A 17408-nucleotide genomic window follows, 5' to 3' on the forward strand; every position below is an offset into this window, starting at 1 on the left:
CACCACACTGAGAAGCCCACGCACTCCAGCAAGGAGAAGCCCCCACTCGCTGCAACTAGAGAGAGCCTGCGCACAGCAACGAAGACCCAACAGATCCAAAAATAAATAAATAAATTTAAAACATTAAAAAAAAGTTCAATAAATCTGAGCTATTATTAATATTCATAATAAACTGTGACAAAAGTAGAGTTGCATAATTACCAGCCTACCAAAGAGATGTGAGAACCCTATCTAGATTCCAAGACCCAAGTAGGGGGAAACTAAGGATGTTATAAACAGGTATCCTTCTATCCCAGAATGAAGGTTTTAGAACCACTGTATCAATATAAAACTCACCTCAGATGCCATGGGTCTCTTGATTCCAGATGCTGTGAAAAAAATAAAATAAACAAACACAACCATAAGTATATACACACACTCACAACGATCTCTATCAAGCCCACTGAAACAATCAGGATTTGAGTCACAGTAAACCTGACAATGAGCTCCTGCCTCTTGCTCATTGATAACAGATCCTTTTGGATAGGGATTTTAAACGTCCCTTCTTTTTCCTCCTCCATACTCACAGAGCCCTTATGCATATTCCGTTCTCATTCTAGTCCTTTTTCTTACACAAGTGTTCATATTTTCTCTAGGAAATATATCTGTTCTTGATACATTTAACCATCAGAGCCAGAGGGTCTCATTTGATACCATGGCTGAAAGAGAAAGGCCATAAGAGATACCAAGACTTATTGGACAACCTGGGCTTGATTAATAATTTTTCCTGTAGAGCTAACAGGGTAGGTACTCTTAGAGCATATCTACGGTGCTTTACACTTCTACTAATTATTTCAGAAAAAAGGTAAAGAGTTGGTCTATGGAAGCTTTATTTACAGTAGCCAAGATATGGAAGCAACCTAAGTGTCCATCAACAGAAGAATGGATAAAGAAGCTGTGGTGTGTCTGTGTATGTGTGTGTATACATATACATATTTATGCAAATGGAATATTACTCAGTCATAGAAAAGAATGAAATTCTGCCATTTGCAACAATGTGGATATCTCTAGAGGTTATTATGCTTAGTGAAATAAGTCAGAGAAAAACAAATACTCTATGTTATCACTTATATGTGAAATCTAAAAAATAAAACAGATCAATGTATATATAACAAAACAGAAACAGACTCAGAGAGAGAGAAAACTAGTGGTTACCAGTGGGGAGGGAAAAGGGGGGAGGGACAAGCTAGGGGTAGGGGATTAAGAGACACAAACTACTGTGTATAAAATAAATAAGCAACAAGGATATATTGTACAGCACAGTGAAATATAGCCATTATTGTGTAATAGCTTTAAATGGAGTATTATCTGTAAAAATACTGAATAACTACATTGTACATCTAAAACTAATATATTATTATAAATCAACTATTCTTCAATTTTAAAAAAAAGAGTTGATCTATGGAGATGAGGAGGCTAAGGATGGGAAAATGCAATGTCAAAAAAATGGAAGAGCACAGAGTGCAGGCAGAACCTGACTCTACATCCTTCCATCCTCATCTTGATTTCTGCTGTAAAAGCAACAGGAATTTGTTGGTGTGTACTTAGTAAATATATAATCAGTGGAGATGTGTAAGATAAGTGTGTAGTTAAATCTCATCAATATTATGACTTTTATCCACTTAAATGTAGAAAAAGATTTCAAGAATATGTTTAGAAAGTGACTAAAAGACCATTATCTATAGAAAAATACTCTAAAAGGTTAAATCAATTCTTAAGGGTCTGCGATCCCTATAACTTTCATCCATGATCACATTGGAAACAGGGAGACAGAACTTTCTCCCCTTCATATTGAAGAATGTTGGCCTTTTTTCTTCAAAGACTACTGATATATTATTTTGATGTAGTTCTAAAGAATTCAAAATGAATAAAGATTAGTCACATTAAAGAAAATTAAAAAGAAGAATCCAATTCAGACGAATCCTCAATAATATAATACCTGAATAGGAAGACCCCAGTTCTGGTCCATATATAAGGTTTAATGGTAAAACAGCAGCAGAGACAAGATGGGCTTAAGGGCAATCAGGTAAAGCTCTAATTACTATTGTTTAAGACCAACGATCAAGGGCCCTAAGAATTTCAGAATATAGCTGGGCTCAGAGAAGAGATTGTGGTAGACCTTAGTAGTACAAAGGCCACAGACTAAGCATTTCTGGTACCAATAAGCAGAGCAGCAAATTTCCTTCCCCATAGTGAGTCAGAGTAGCAAAACTATGGGGAACAGATGGTTTTCATTCCTCTTCCCAAAAAAGGAGGTAAGGGAAATGTCATCTAGCTGTTAGGAAGATATGCTGCATAAAATGGCCCAGAAAATTAGAAAAACAGCAGAGCCCAATAATCTATGCTTTTTGCAGGATGCTTCATCTTCAGTCAGGTCAAGTTCAGGTAGGTGAAAGACCATTTTAGAACTGGAACCCTAAGCTAAAGCTTCCAAGGAACAATAAGCCAAGACGAGTCAGATTTACGATAAAACTGTTACTGACTTAAAACCTTTTAGACAAGAGCCAACATGCTGAGCTATTTAAAAATCAGAAGACCTGGGTTCAAATCCCTGTTACATCAGGTAAACTGTTCTCTATATTTAACTAAAAAAAGAGGAACCATATTAGAAGGTTTATGTAAAGATTAGATAAGACAAACTAAATCAGGGACTTCCCTGGTAGTCCAGTGGTTAAGAATCCGTCTTGCAGGGCTTCCCTGGTGGCGCAGTGGTTGAGAGTCTGCCTGCCGACGCAGGGGACATGGGTTCATGCCCCGGTCCGGGAAGATCCCACATGCCGCGGAGCTGCTGGGCCCGTGAGCCATGGCCGCTGAGCCTGTGCTCCGCAACGGGAGAGGCCACAACTGTGAGAGGCCCGTGTACCGCATTAAAAAAAAAAAAAGAATCCATCTTGCAATGCAGGGATGCCGGTTCAATCCCTGGTCAAGGAACTAAGATCCCACATGCCGTGGGGCAACTAAGCCCGTGTGCTGCGACTACTGAGCCCGCACGCTCTGGAGCCAGGGTGCCACAACTAGAGAGAAGCCCGCACGCTGCAATGAAAGATCCTGCGTGCCACAACTAAGACCCACCCAACACAGCCCAAAAAAGGATAAACTAAATCAAAGTACTTCATGGACTGTGACGTGCTATACAAATATGTTGTCATATGTGAAATTTTTTTTTTTAAAGAGACCACAGACGGTGCAAGAGGGTTTCTTTTTTTTTTAATTTTTTAAAAATCTATTTTATTTATTTAGGCTGTGTTGGGTCTTCGTTACTGCATGCAGGCTTTCTCTCATTGCAGCGAGCAGGGGCTACTCTTCGTCGCGGTGTACATGCTTTTCTTTGTGGTGGCTTCCCATGTTGCGGAGCACAGGCTCTAGGCACGCAGGCTTCAGCAGTTGTGGCACACAGGCTCAGTAGTTGTAGCTTGCAGGCTCTAGAGCACAGGCGCAGCAGTTGTGGCGCACAGGCTTAGTTGCTCCACAGCATGTGGGATCTTCCTGGACCAGGGATCGAACACGTGTCCCCTGCACTGGCGGGCAGATTCTTAACCACTGTGCCTCTGCGCCCATATGTGATTTCTAATGCAAGAGTAAAGCTGGGGCCCCCAGGAAGGTTTAATGTTCAATTACCTAGACCTATATGAAATTCTAATTAGCACCTCAAAGTTCTTGGCTCCTCCCCAAACCCTCAGCCTCCATCTCCCCCCCAACATAACCTTGTGCAAGTGTACAGGCAACTGTAGAATTAGTAAGTCTCAATAAGGAAATCAGTATGCTTTCAGTTGAGAAGACAACACTGATTCTGGACTTCTTGGTCAGTACCTGGCTTATCCCTTCCTCTTTTACCCCAGAGGAAGGGGTTTGGAGGGAGCTGGCAGAACCAAGAGCCAACATCCAGTCCTAGGCTGACAGTCTCTCCTAGAACACAACCTCTTCTGCATGCAAGGAGTCAATGGACCAAGTTAAACAATGGAGAAAAGAAAGCAGGTAAGTGATTTTCAAGGCAGAGAGTAGGTCTGGGGCTTTTTTTTTTTTTTTTTTTCGGTACGTGGGCCTCTCCCGTTGCGGAGCACAGGCTCCGGACGCGCAGGCTCAGCGGCATGTGGGATCCTCCCGGACCAGGGCACGAACCCGTGTCCCCTGCATCGGCAGGCGGACTCTCAACCACTGCGCCACCAGGAAAGCCCGGTGTGGGGCTTTCTTACTCCCTAAAAAGTTCTACTTTGATACCTTTCCTAGTTTTATCACAAAAACACATAGCTCTAGGGCTGCTACACCCTTACAAAGTACCCAGAATGAGGGTGGGAGGACTTCGCTCAGTGGAATATGGTGCCAACTACTTAGCTATCTGCAACTGCAAAGCTTGGATTAATCCCAAGAACACTATAGCTGAAGCAGTTGGATGGACACTGGGGTCTAAATAATAATCAGAACAAGTAACAGTGGGAGGAGAATTGGGACCCAAGACTTACTCTCTTCCTTGTCTGAAGTTTTGCCCCTAGGGCACAGGTCAGAGCTCCAACCTCCCAAAGAAGAATGGACAGGAATAGAAAAATATCTGGAGAATTTTATCAATGTTGCTGTAACACCCAGCTTGGTCCAGAAGAAACCCAATGAAGAGCAGAGTGATATTTCAGGGAACCAGGTACCATCTGCTAAGGCTTGACCATTTGGCCCAAGGCTCTGCCAATGAGAAACTGCCTACTGACACTGAAGAGTCACCAGCACTGTACCTGTTCATCTCATAATCAAGCTTTCTCTTCAGAAGGAAGAGGAGGAGCAGAAACGGAGGAAGAGGGGGGAGGTGGACAGAGGGGGGAGGAGAAGTAAGGGGAAAAAAGAGAGAAAAGAAAAGAATACCAACTCAGCAAGGCAACACCCGGCTTAGCAATGCCATCCAGCCAATGTTTAAGGAGAACGAGATTCATCCTTATGGATAAGACTAGAATGTTATTCAACAGAAAGTTTGTTTTCTAGCATCTGTGTGAAAAATGATCTCTGATAAGTATATACTATCATCTTATAATCCCCATATCCACAATCCATATGTATCATCCTCTTTTTGGGTGGGGAAACTGAGTATAGGGCAGAGTTCCAATGTTAAATTTCCTCTTCCTCAGGGAAAAACGTTTCCATAGTTTGTTTCCTTCATGGCTATGTAACTCCTACTTATTAACAGGCCCTAGACCAAGAAGCATTCTAAACAACCAGCTAATGTTGCTCTACTGGAAGCAAAAAATAAAGCCGTGACAAAGAGGCTGCATCAGAAAAATAATGGTCCAAATAACTTAATTCTGAGTGGCTCAATAGATGATATAGAGCCAACCATGGTGATTTCAAGCCCTAGTTCCTCTGCAGAAAGATGGAAATGTAAAAGACCTAGAGGACATTACCAAGGATCAAGGTACAAAACTGTACTCAATTACATATTTACTAAAAAAAGACTGGCTTGTTGTTCACCAAAAATATTAATAAATAAAAGACCTAGAGGAGCAAGGGTGTACTCACTTTGGGAATTTTAAAAAAATTCTGACCAGAGCAGGTTCAATCTGGCTGAAATTTATAGACATTAAATGAAAGTTGATTTTTAAATAGAACAAGTTGAGAACTTAGTTCCTTCAGCCACATATGAACCTACCTGCCCATTTTCAAGCAAACAAATCAATAACAATTTATATTAAGAAAAAAATCATTCAGCAAGGGCCTTTGAGATTTTAATCTAATCTTATTTATAAGTAAAAGTACAGAGCATAAGGGATGTGCTCAAAATCACAGAGCAAAGGCGGTGACAGAGCCAGAACTGGAATCCATATTCCTAAGCCCCAGTTCAACTCTTTCTTCTAAACTATCTTTTGTTTACGATTTCCTGGCCACTTGGAGTCTAGGCAGGACAAGAAACCAAGGGAACTAGAATACTCTTACAAACTAAATAAATCTCAGAATTGCTAATGGACAACATGAACATATATTTTCTTCCCTTGAGGTATTCCCTTCCCTTCCATTTTCACTGATAAGAGGATTAAGAGCAGAGACCTCCTCCTTCAGTTCCTCTCAATGAAATGAATAACAACACTCTGTTCTCCCAGCAACAGTCATCAATGTCACTGGCAAAAACAGTATAGGAAAGTATCTTTCATTTCTTTTAGTGAGATTATCCTTGTTCTGAATCAGACAATGCCAGTATTCTAGAGGGGCAGAAGCTATCTTTCAAGTCTGATACTTGAAAGAGCAGTTTCACAGATGTTAAGGTCCTCACTAGTAGTAGAAAGTACCTTTTTGTCTTTGTAATAAGACATGAACAACTTTAGCAGAGAGAGAGAGAAAAAGTTTTTAATTCATCTCAGATTGGAGTTTTCTTTTTGGTGTAAGTGGAACCATGTCTTGCTCTGATTAAAAGCATAAGGGTTATGATCATTGAATTTGCAACGACAAAAAGAGGGCATCTGATGGGCACTCCTGTTTCAGTGATCTTGAAATTGACTGCAGAATCAGTCACCAATCCTTGGCAAAAATCCACATTAACTTCTAAAATATTTTCTTAAAGTATGATCAATAACTCCACATATTATGCATGGAGGAGCTCAGAATTTTGTTGCTTTTTTAGGACAGCTAAAGTCAGAAGGGGAAGTTCCCTTCTGCACTATTCTTTTGTTGAACAACCAATATTTAATCTGGCTTAAAGTCAAGTTAGTTCACAAACAGCCTTTCAGATTACTGAGAGAGCAATAAAGTATAGTGGGTAGGAATGTGGGCTCTGAAATCAGAACACCTAGGTTGGCTAGATTTGAATACTAGATCTACCATTTACTAATTAGGTAACTTTGGACAAGTTGGTTAAAATGCTCTAGGCCTTGGTTACCTCATCCATAAAATGGACATATAATAACATGTATTTCATAGGGTTGTTATGAGAATTAAATAAGTCCTGTATAGCACCTAACATGCAATAAATGCTCTATAAATACTAGCGATTATTACTACTATCATTGTGAATTATGAAACCCCATCTACAGGATGGGAAGTGTCAGGGGAAATAAGAGGTACAACAGAAAGGGAAAAGAAAAAGAGACTCATTTACTGAAACAAAAGGAAATGGAGTTATGGGAAGACTTCGAGGGAGACAAAAGATAGTGAACGGATTCATTTCATACTGTGGAACTGTGAGAAAAGAAGTTTCTGTGTTAAGACAGCATCTTTTTTGGAGTGGACAGAGGGAAATGGGAGCTAAAGTGAAATAATGCTTGCAAGACATCCACAGCCTTCTCAGAAGGCCATGCACTACTACTAAAAGAAAGTCTGCAATTGTTATGGGGAAGAGGAGTTGGCTGCTAGTAACTACAAGGACTCATGCTTCTTCAGCACAAATACACATCAGTTCTACCTCTCTTACGGTTGACCCCACAGCACAGAAAGTTGAAACCTAAATGAGGAAAAACAGAAAATTATCACTTACTTCTGGGGTTCTACCTGCTTAACAGCAGAATAAGCACATTAAAAAAACAAACAAACAAAAAACACACATCAATGCTAAAGTTTAAAATTATTAACAGGACCTGACCTGATGACCCCCAGTACCATACTGGGAAATGTTAGATGATTTTCTGCAGTTCTAGGTAAATGTCAAAAAAAGAGACAGAAGGAGAAGCTCAGGCAGAAAAATTCCAGGGAAAAAAAAAAAGAAAAATTCCAGGAGTGATCACAAAACTTGCAACCCAAACAATTTCACACTGGAGTGATTTCAGATTGGCCAAAAAATTTCAGGTATAAAGCTCCTTGCATGCAGGCTTCTATCCTTTTAAAAAAGACTGTGTATACATTTTATTTGACGGTCTTCCACTTGTGAGGGCAATTTGGTAATATCTAGCAAAAAGCCTTAAAAACAAATATGTACCATTTGTCCCAGAAGTGAGAATTTATCCTAAGGAAATAGTCAAGTGGACAAAGACACATATACAAAGATATTTATTGTAGCATTGTACATAATAACTATAATTGGGTAGATATAATGGGAAAGAATCTAAATGAACAATATAGGTGACATAAGTTGTAGTGCAGTCATAAAATGGACTAGTATACAACCATTATTTTTATGTGTAGGATAAAATCCATTATTTTTATGGATAGGATGTCACAATAAATTGCTGAATGGAAAAAGGTAAAAAATTACATAATGCAATATTTTTCTAAAACACTTACCTATAAAGTCACATGTATTTATACACATAGAAAACGTCCAAAAGATTATATACCAGAATGTTAAAATACGACTATACTGGATAGTGGGATTAAGTTGATATTGTAAGTTCAAGTTTCTATTTTTCCTTATCTATATAAATTTTCTGTAACAAATAATTAGATAATTTAACAATTAAAGGAAAGAGATACACAGGAATGGCTTTATTATCTTTGTTTTATAACCATTTTTCCCAGTAAACTAGTGCTCAACAGTCCCACACATACCACCATCAATCCCCTCCCCACACATTAACTCAAGCTCCTTACAACATATTATGATGCTGCAGAGATAGAGGAAAAATGTGAAAAGATGTCTAGAAAGCTGCTGACAATTCCAAGCCACAAATAAGCATGACTCCTATACACTCCCTCCCATTCTTTATTAATTATTACTTTGAGATGCCTATACAACCTGAAACAAACCTATATCAGCACATAGGATAAGAGGTTCTCTCTGAAGAATTTACCTTTCATATCCTTCAGAATATCAATTTTCTCCTATAAAACAGGTATACCTAATTTCAGCAGATCTCCTGGATACTTGAAAAATAAAGATCGAGCCTCAAAATTATGAAAATTAGCTGAGAAATCTTTAATGTTACTAAATAATTTCACAACAGCTGAACTAGCCAAGTCAAGTGCCTAAGTGGAAACAACCCAATCAATTCCTGCTAAAATACAAAGTTGAATCATCATACCATGTCACAGAAAATTTTTCTGAGTAACTCTGTACTGGTCTCAAGGAAGCACTCCATTTTGGTCCTTGGCCCCACCCTAAATTGTGTTTGTGATGAAAAAGGTACCCAAGGCCTTAAAAGAGGAGATAATTGAAACAAAGATATTTTTAGACAGTAAATAGCTCCAAAATATGAGTTGTTGTTCCCCTCCCCCGCCCTGCTCTCAGTGTGTGGAAAACAGAGTTGGCCTTAATACCAGAGCCTCTCCCAGTGCTTTCAGAGCAGAAGCATTTCCGTCGGAGATGAGATGACATCATCTACCAGATGAGAAACTAAGAGGCAGTCTGTGACTGACTTCAATGTTTGAAGTACTCATATAATTTTGGGAGGCTAGAAGTTGGCCGGATGTGCATTGCTCAGACGAGTTTTGCCCGAACAGGTCATAGAGAAGCAATTCCAGAGACCTACCAATACTACTACAAAAATGTGTCAGTAATTCCTATATAAAGCAGAAAGAGACAAGCAGGCTTTTTGGAAGCAAAATGCTAATTCTTAGAGGGTCTCCTGGTTGATAATATTGAGAGCCAGAGATTTCAAAAGAAAAAAAAAAGAGCAAAAGCAAAAACTTGCACAAAAAAACAAAAGCCATCAGCCCAGTTGTTTGCTGGACTATCTCAAACAAGCTCTCTGGTCCTCTTTAACTTGAAATACTGAATTTTAATTATACCACTGCATGTAGGAGGCATAATATGTTATCCAAATGAAAATACTCACAAATATGTCTGAAGTGTCAGCCTACCTAATGAGAAGTACTGCTGAGCACAAAGCTCTAAGGAAATTTTAAAAAGGCACAAAGCTCTTTTAAAAGGAAATTTTTAAAAGGCACTATTACTATGCCCTCAATAAGAACTAAACCAAGCCAATTAAGAAAACCAAGCCACATCTTAGAGAAGAGCTAAATTTTGTTTCCTAGCAGGTGTCAGTTTTTCCTAAGGATCTTCTAGAAAAAATGAGAAAGGCAAGGATGCTCTTAGAAACAAAAGCTCAAAAGCAGTTTAATCTACCAGTCCTGGGGTCAGCTGAGAGCCAACCTGGTCAGCTAAGAGCCAACTAAGTAAGTAGCAAGGAATGAGCTGCAAATTTATTAAGACCCATCTTGATAACATACAGATTTTATGCAGTCTTTGCCACTATTAACAATGTCTTTGAATCTCATTTTCCTAATTTGGAAAATGAGAGGGTTAAATTAAAATATCTCTACACTTCCCTCTAGTGATAATTTTCTTTTAATTTATTTTTGGCTGCGTTGGGTCTTTGTTGCTGCATGCGGCCTTTCTCTAGTTGTGGTGCTACTGTGTGGGCTACTGTTCATTGTGGTGCGTGGGCTTCGCATTGCAGTGCTTGTTGCAGAGCACGGGCTCTAGGTGCACAGGCTTCAGTAGTTATGGCACGCAGGCCCAGTTGGGGCTCGCGGGCTCTAGAGCGCAGGCTCAGTAGTTGTGGCGCATGGGCTTAGTTGCTCCGTGGCATGTGGGATCTTCCCGGACCAGGGCTAGAACCCGGGTCCCCTGTACTGGCAGGCGATTCTTAACCACTGCACTACCAGGGAAGCCCTAGTGGTAATTTTTGCTTCTAGTTCTATAAGCCAAATTTCATGGTTCTCAGGCCTCAAATATGTATCTCTTAGCAGTAAAATTTTGACTGAAATTTGTGAAAAAATCTGAGTCCTTCTTTAAAAGACCCGAGTCTCCTGGATAAGCCAACCCACGGCCAAGAAGCAGTTGAGATTTCTGGCAGATCACCACCTCCCAATTCTATTTCCAAACCTGGTTCTATCTATCTTGAAAAAAAGCAGTGGATATTGCTGGCTTAGAATGTACATATTTGAGCCGAGAAAGTAACTTAAATGATATCATAATGAGCATAAATTACCTCAACAATGCACTTCAATCACCTCCCAGACACTAATGCAAGAAAATAAGAGATATGGCCACGTTACTTCTCTGCCATCCCTTTTATACAGGTTCTTGTCAATGACAACTTGGAGTTTACCAGGGATGTTTACCTACACTGTGCACAGAAAAGCTAATATACTCTAAGCTATTTATATATCCTTAAAATAAAAAAAAAAAAACCTCTTCCCATTCTCTTCCTGTAACTTCCCTTTGCCCACTCCCCATCAACATTACTGATCCTTTGGGATAGTGCTTATTCTTGGTTAACTCCATATTGCTCAGTTTAGTACACAAGGCAAATAATATGATATATGGAACTCCCTACAAGGAATCTGCCCTTCTCTCTCTTTTTACCAGTCTTCTTCAGACTCCAACAATAAGGTGACTTTTTGGGAATCAGATATTTAAAAATTAATACACATTGTATACAGCCATTAAAAACAAACAGACTGGGCTTCCCTGGTGGCGCAGTGATTGAGAGTCTGCCTGCTGATGCAGAGGACACGGGTTCGTGCCCCGGTCAGGGAGGATCCCACATGCCGCGGATAATTTCACAGGAGGAGAAAGAAAAATGATCAGTAACAAAGTTTAAAAAGATGGAGGGGTTGAGGGAAAAAAGTTCACTTCAAACAAAACAACAGTAAAAGAAACAACGGAAGCTCATAGGAGATATGAATGAAACAGAACCAACACATATGTACAAACTAAACAATGTTCTCTTTTGATAGGAAAGGGTGGAGAAGTGAAGGGCAACAGGGGAAATGAACTAGGAAGGGGTTTCCTCTAGGAAACACCATCAGTCCAAACACTCTCTCTTTGAGACTGAATGATGGGCTGGGGTTTGGAACACAGAGAAACAGAAATTCCCTCTGCCGAGCTATCAGAAACAGCATACTTCCTGAAGCATACTTGTATCCTTGATCAAGAGGATACACCCAGTAAAAAGGAGAGAGAAGAAACTGACAACTTTGGTCTTTTTGCTTTCTTCATGTCAAGTAAGAATATCCCAAAATTCTAGAAAAGAAAATATCCAGTTTAAAGGACAAAATACCCCCCCACACTTTCCTTCTCCCCAGTTCTGAATTTGGCCTGGTGTTATCGCTGTTGTTCACTTCACAGGCTATAGTTTCCATTATTTATTATCAAAGAAAAATAGACTGATAAAATATTTAACAGCTAGTAGCTAGCACATATTTAAGCAAAGTTATTAATCAGAACAGTTTTATATCAAACCAGAACAGCACACAGAAATTAACAAACAAAACATAATATGTATTTTGATATTCAAAGCTAACTTATAAGTACACATTACCAATTAATATCAGATACTGGATACCTAATAAGTCTATATAATTATACTTGACAGTGGGCTTGAGCAGCCATGGCAGAAATAAATGGATAATTAAAAACAATGACATTCTAATGTCAGTTTTCCGGCAGAATCTACCAAGGGGACAAAAGAAAAAAGGAGGGGGTAGGTGGGTGTAAACCCTCTGCGGAGAAAGCAAAAAGAAAAATCTCTCCCTACTTATAAAATACCAATCAAAACGAAACCTGGTGATATTCTGCCTACATGGCATGCTGTTCTATCTTTACCTTTCCAAATTTCAGTTTCTCACTCCAATAAAGTGGCTTAAGTTGCTTTATTTTTCACTAGTATGGAAGAATTGAAAGGAAAGAGATCAGTCTGCAAATGGCCTACACTGTACCAAAGAACACAGACAAAAAACCCCTGCCATTTAGAGTTATCAGATTACAGCATACATTTACTGGTGGAGCTCTGCTGAGAAGAACAAAGCCACCAGAATCAAGGACTGATAAGACTGGCTCTACTACAAAAGTTCCAAGCAAAAATCTTCTCTCCTGTGTCTTCCAGGGTCTCCCTCACTAGTTAAGGGAAAGTCAGAAAAGGAGCTGTAAAAGTTACCTCCAAATCATTTGTGCTCATGATAAAATCATTTGGTGATATGTGACAATTTCAGAAATGTTCTGGTCTGAAGCAAAAGGAGCTATAGGTTCATGATCTTCTAAGGTTTCAAGTGCTTTTTCTTAGGGGAGTCACACATGATTTTATCACACAGCTCTTATTTCAGGGGAGCAAAGGACACCTCAACACTCTAACTTTACTTTTTAACTCCTCCACTAACTTCAAATCAAGTCTCCAAAACAGAAACTCTTCACTCCCTTCCTGGTGGTAAAAAGGGGACTCAGTGGCTGAATTTCAAGCTCTTGATGGACTAGTCAAATTGCAGACAGGGGGCTCTCCTACACTGGTGTGACAGATGGTCGCACTGTCAACAGCACCTTATCAGGGCTGCTTTTATTTTTTAAGTGGTGCCACTGTCCAAATAATAAGGATAGGAGGGAAAGGAAGAGAGGGAATACATTTCCTTTAACACATGCAACAGCTGACAGCAAACTGCATCACCTTTTCTTAACCAAAGTTTAAGAACAAGCACATGATAATGGCTGCTGTAAACTGATATTCATTTATAATTGCCTCCCTCCCACAAATCCAAACATGGTAATCACTCCAATGGGAAAAGATCTCTCAGACATCTCTCACAAATCTCTCAGAGCGAGTGCTTTGCTCTACCTTCTGTATTTCACTTGTCAGCAGCTTAAAAGACCAGCTCTCACTTAATGGTGAAATAATATAGACAGGGGTTTAATACTGGCAGGGAACAACCATTCTAAATTACCTGTCCTTCCTAATTTGAATGCCAAAAGATTTTGAGCCTCCAAAGGTTATGAGTGACTTATCTAAAACATCAATCTGTCCCTGAATCCTGACATTCTTATTTTGTATCCACTTTCAACACTGCCAGAGAATCTTGCCTTTAGGATTTCAGTTTCACCAATATTTGAGTTCAGCTAAACACCTAAGGACAGTAACTTGGTTTTAGGATGATTAAAACACAAACACACACACAGTCCTACCTTGAATTTCTACAAAGCTAGCCTTTAACAATTTAGGAAATCATAAACCATTGTTTATTCCTGCCAATGTCTTAAATTCCCCTGGTACCATTCCGACAGAGCACCACTCCCCTCCAATCACAAATAAAACACATTCTCAGTAGCCTTTTTTGCATCAGAATCAAACATCCTCTTCAAAAACATATCCTTGAAATGAAATATTCTATTAAATTAAATTCAGTAAGCCAAAACCTAAGTGAACATGCAGATACAACAAAAAGTCAACAAGGCTTATCTGCACACAGATAATCCCATGTTTTCAGAAATATTTATGAGAATTTTTCTTAATTTCTTAATCCATGTCAGTATTTGCCAAAGAAGCAGAAAAGGACGGTGTTAAGAAACAAAAGTAAAAAAAGGAATCTAAGCTATTTATTTTTAGTCATTTGTATATATCTTGACTTCACATATGAACACAGTAAAGTCAAGGAGCTGTAAAGTCCACTAAAATCTGATATTTGATTTTCTGGTGAAAACACAATAGCAAAAAACATTTATTCAATCTGAATTACATCTTGCTAGTCCTCGGATCTGGCAGAAAATATAAAAACATACAAAAATATCAAATAGTGACATCTTAAATAGATAGTAGGACTTCCCTGGTGGCACAGTGATTAAGAATCCGCCTGCCAATGCAGGGGAACAGGGTTCGAGCCCTGGTCCAGGAAGATCCCACATGCCGCAAAGCAACTAAGCCCGTGCGCCACAACTACTGAGCCTGCGCTCTAGAGCCCAGGAGCCACAACTACCGAAGCCCGTGCGCCTAGAGGCCGTGCTCCGCAACAAGAGAAGCCACCGCAGTGAGAAGCCCGGGCACTGCAACGAAGAGTAGCCCCCGCTGGCCGCAACTAGAGAAAGCCCGAGCGCAGCAACAAAGACCCAAGGCAGCCGAAAATAAAAAATAAATAAATTAAAAAAAAAAAAAGATCAACCTGGTTTCTAGTACCTGATTTGATAGTTAAGTCTGTTTAACGACTGTACACAACCATTCTTCTTTCAGCACTGGGGGAGCGGGAGAAGAGGCTTTAAATTGAGGAGCCACTGTATTAAAAACACTGTCATTTTAACTTTATCCTTCTTCACATTTAGAATGCAACATGAGTTGTTCTGGCCTGCTAATCCTTTATAGGAAAGGTAAAAATCACCTCTCAAGAAACTAAAAATAGATGTACATAAATAAAACTGCAGTTTGGAAAAAGATATTTGTGACCAAGTATTTGCTCATCTGAACTGGAATATGAAAGGTGGAACCCTCTATTTAGTCAACTCAAAATGGGAAGGATGCAATCCCAGGCCTAAGGAAATGTCAGTGTCTCAGGTAAAAGCATCCATCATGTGGCAGCCTCTCCTGTTCACAGTGTAGAGGCAACAGTCACTGTGGAACCCCAGACATTTCTGATGGAAGCTCTAGAACAGTTTCTGACTCAAACTACCCACACACACACACACACAAACCCCAACACCACACATTTTCCCTCCTACACACAATCTGTTGCTTTTCTTGTGGGCTCCTCAGCCCTCCTCAATCTTCAATAGTTTCTAACCACTTTGAGCTATATTCCCTGGCTCCCTTCTCCAAGTGCCAATGTCGTGCCTAATCATTCCTCCAGTCCATTTCCTATTATGCAATATTCGCCACAGCACTGAGAGCCACCCCCACCCACCCCATCCTTCTCAGGCCTAATTCCCAGCATCACCTCCCTCAACCTTTACTGCAATTCGAGACGCCACCGTTCCGCCTTCTCCATCTGTTTTCAGGGTCTTTTAGCCCTGATTTCCCACATTCCTCAGGTTTTCTTCAAAACCTCCCATTCCTTCCCAAAGTTGGGCAGTCTAAGGATGGGAGTCTCCAAAGAAGAATGTTTGATAAAATGTGTACGTGTATCTGTGCGAGCGCACGCGTGTTTGGGGGCGGGGGGCACGAAGTGAGAAGGAATGACGCATTAGGGGAAGGTGTGACTAAAAAGACGGCTCCAATAACTCCCACCCCCAACAAAATCCACAATTCCCTAACTCCCCAGCAATGGAAAGCGTCCCATAACGCTTCCATACCTTTTAAGTCCCATGGCTTCTCTTCCACAGTTTCATCCAATTAATCCTGCAATTAACTTGGATTCTACCTGCCTCTCACACTACGTAATTCCTCCCTACTTACGAAGCCTCCATTTACTCTACTTTTCTCTACTCCCTTCGGTTCCCTTTCTGTTGCCTTCCTACCCCCACCGTCAATCTCCATCCCTTCCTGACCCTACTCCTTCAAAGCCCTCAACCCGGTCTCCTCGAAGCCAGCCAATGTTCCTGACAGCTTCCCTTTTCTCAGTCAAATCCATCCTTTCCTCACACTCCCCCTGCCAGCTCAGAAAACTAGAAAAGTCTAGTCCTCTGTCCTCCTTACCGGCAACGACTCGGACATCCCCAACTACAGGTGCCCTTCCTGGGTCTCGCTCTTCCCCCCACCGCACAGCTGTCAACAGCCCCCAGCCCACGCTCCGCCCTGATTACCTGAAGACGAGGTGCAGGGAGGGACCCCGGAATCCGCGGATGAAAACCCGACCGCCGACGACCCAGAGGAGGCCGACGCCATCTTGGCAGCCCCCTCCCCCTCAACGGCCTCGCTCCCTTTCAATCCTCTTCCTCTTCTCGGGGTCGAATCTTCCCCACGTCTCTTCACAAAACCCGCGTTCAGCGGGCCGCCTCCCCGCCCCCTCTTTCAGATACGTCGCGCCGGCTCCGGGACCAACTCAGGGCCGCACCATTCGGCGGGCATGGGGGAAAACTCTCGTCTCGCACCCTCTCCGCAACTTTAACCGCTTTCCGCGGGAGCTCCTTTCCCCCTTCACAACAGAGGAAGCTCAAGCCAGCTGCCGGGACCCCGCGTCCGGACCAAACCACACCTAAAAGAGCAAGGTGGGGAGTGAGAAGTCCCAGCGGAGCGAGTGCCCCCTCCCCCTCCTCCCTAGCCACAGCCTGTTTATCGCCCAACCCCACCGCTCCACTCCCGGTGGCCAAAGCAATCCAGGCATTGCGCATGCGCCCAACCTTCTCCGCGGCCCATCCCATCCAATAGGGGAGGAGGGAGGGCCCCAGAGAAATCAAGCCAATCAGGAGGCCGCTTCTGGTCACATGACGCGGGTCCCTCGCGCCCTAACAAATCCAAGGGTCGAAGACGGCGCGCTCCTGTCTACGGTGCCTCGGTGAGTCAATCTACGTTCGACTCTTTGAAGGGACTAGGTTGCGAAGTCTGAGCAGGGTATCTGAGTACGCGGGGCTGACCCTTTCAGTTCACAGCCCAGGAAGAACTCCCGATAGAAGCGCCGGTGTCAAGTCAAAGACGTTAAACAGTTGAATATCACAAAACACATTCCACCAAGTATTCTTCCGGCTTTACTGCCTTGTTTACCATTTAGTTTAACATGCGTGCATGTCTTGCCTTCCTCTGAATGACATTCGAAACAGATCTACCCTTTGCCTCAAAAGCAATACTGCGCACAGTGATTAATTGAGTAAATATTTGATAAATGAACGAATAATGTCC

General features: G+C 41.2%; 1 protein-coding gene across 3 annotated transcripts in view; it reads right to left on the reverse strand.

Annotated features, from left to right (window-relative positions):
- The window catches only part of PIP5K1A (phosphatidylinositol-4-phosphate 5-kinase type 1 alpha), a 37513-nt gene extending 20632 nt beyond the window's left edge, over window positions 1-16881 (reverse strand). For 2 of the 3 annotated variants that reach the window (XR_003005675.1, XM_024762843.1), the window contains exons 1-2: window positions 16376-16853; window positions 337-368 (exon numbers count right to left, since the gene is read on the reverse strand). Coding sequence is in view for 2 of the 3 variants with exons in the window: in XM_024762843.1 (XP_024618611.1) it covers window positions 337-368; window positions 16376-16457 (114 nt within the window). In the remaining variant the exon portion in view is untranslated. The other variant, XM_024762842.1, reaches the window with a different exon arrangement.
- Between the last annotated feature and the right edge of the window lie 527 nt (window positions 16882-17408).

This window comes from Neophocaena asiaeorientalis, unplaced genomic scaffold, assembly GCF_003031525.2.
Source record: "Neophocaena asiaeorientalis asiaeorientalis breed wild unplaced genomic scaffold, Neophocaena_asiaeorientalis_V1.1 scaffold167, whole genome shotgun sequence".
NCBI classification, from domain to species: domain Eukaryota; kingdom Metazoa; phylum Chordata; class Mammalia; order Artiodactyla; family Phocoenidae; genus Neophocaena; species Neophocaena asiaeorientalis.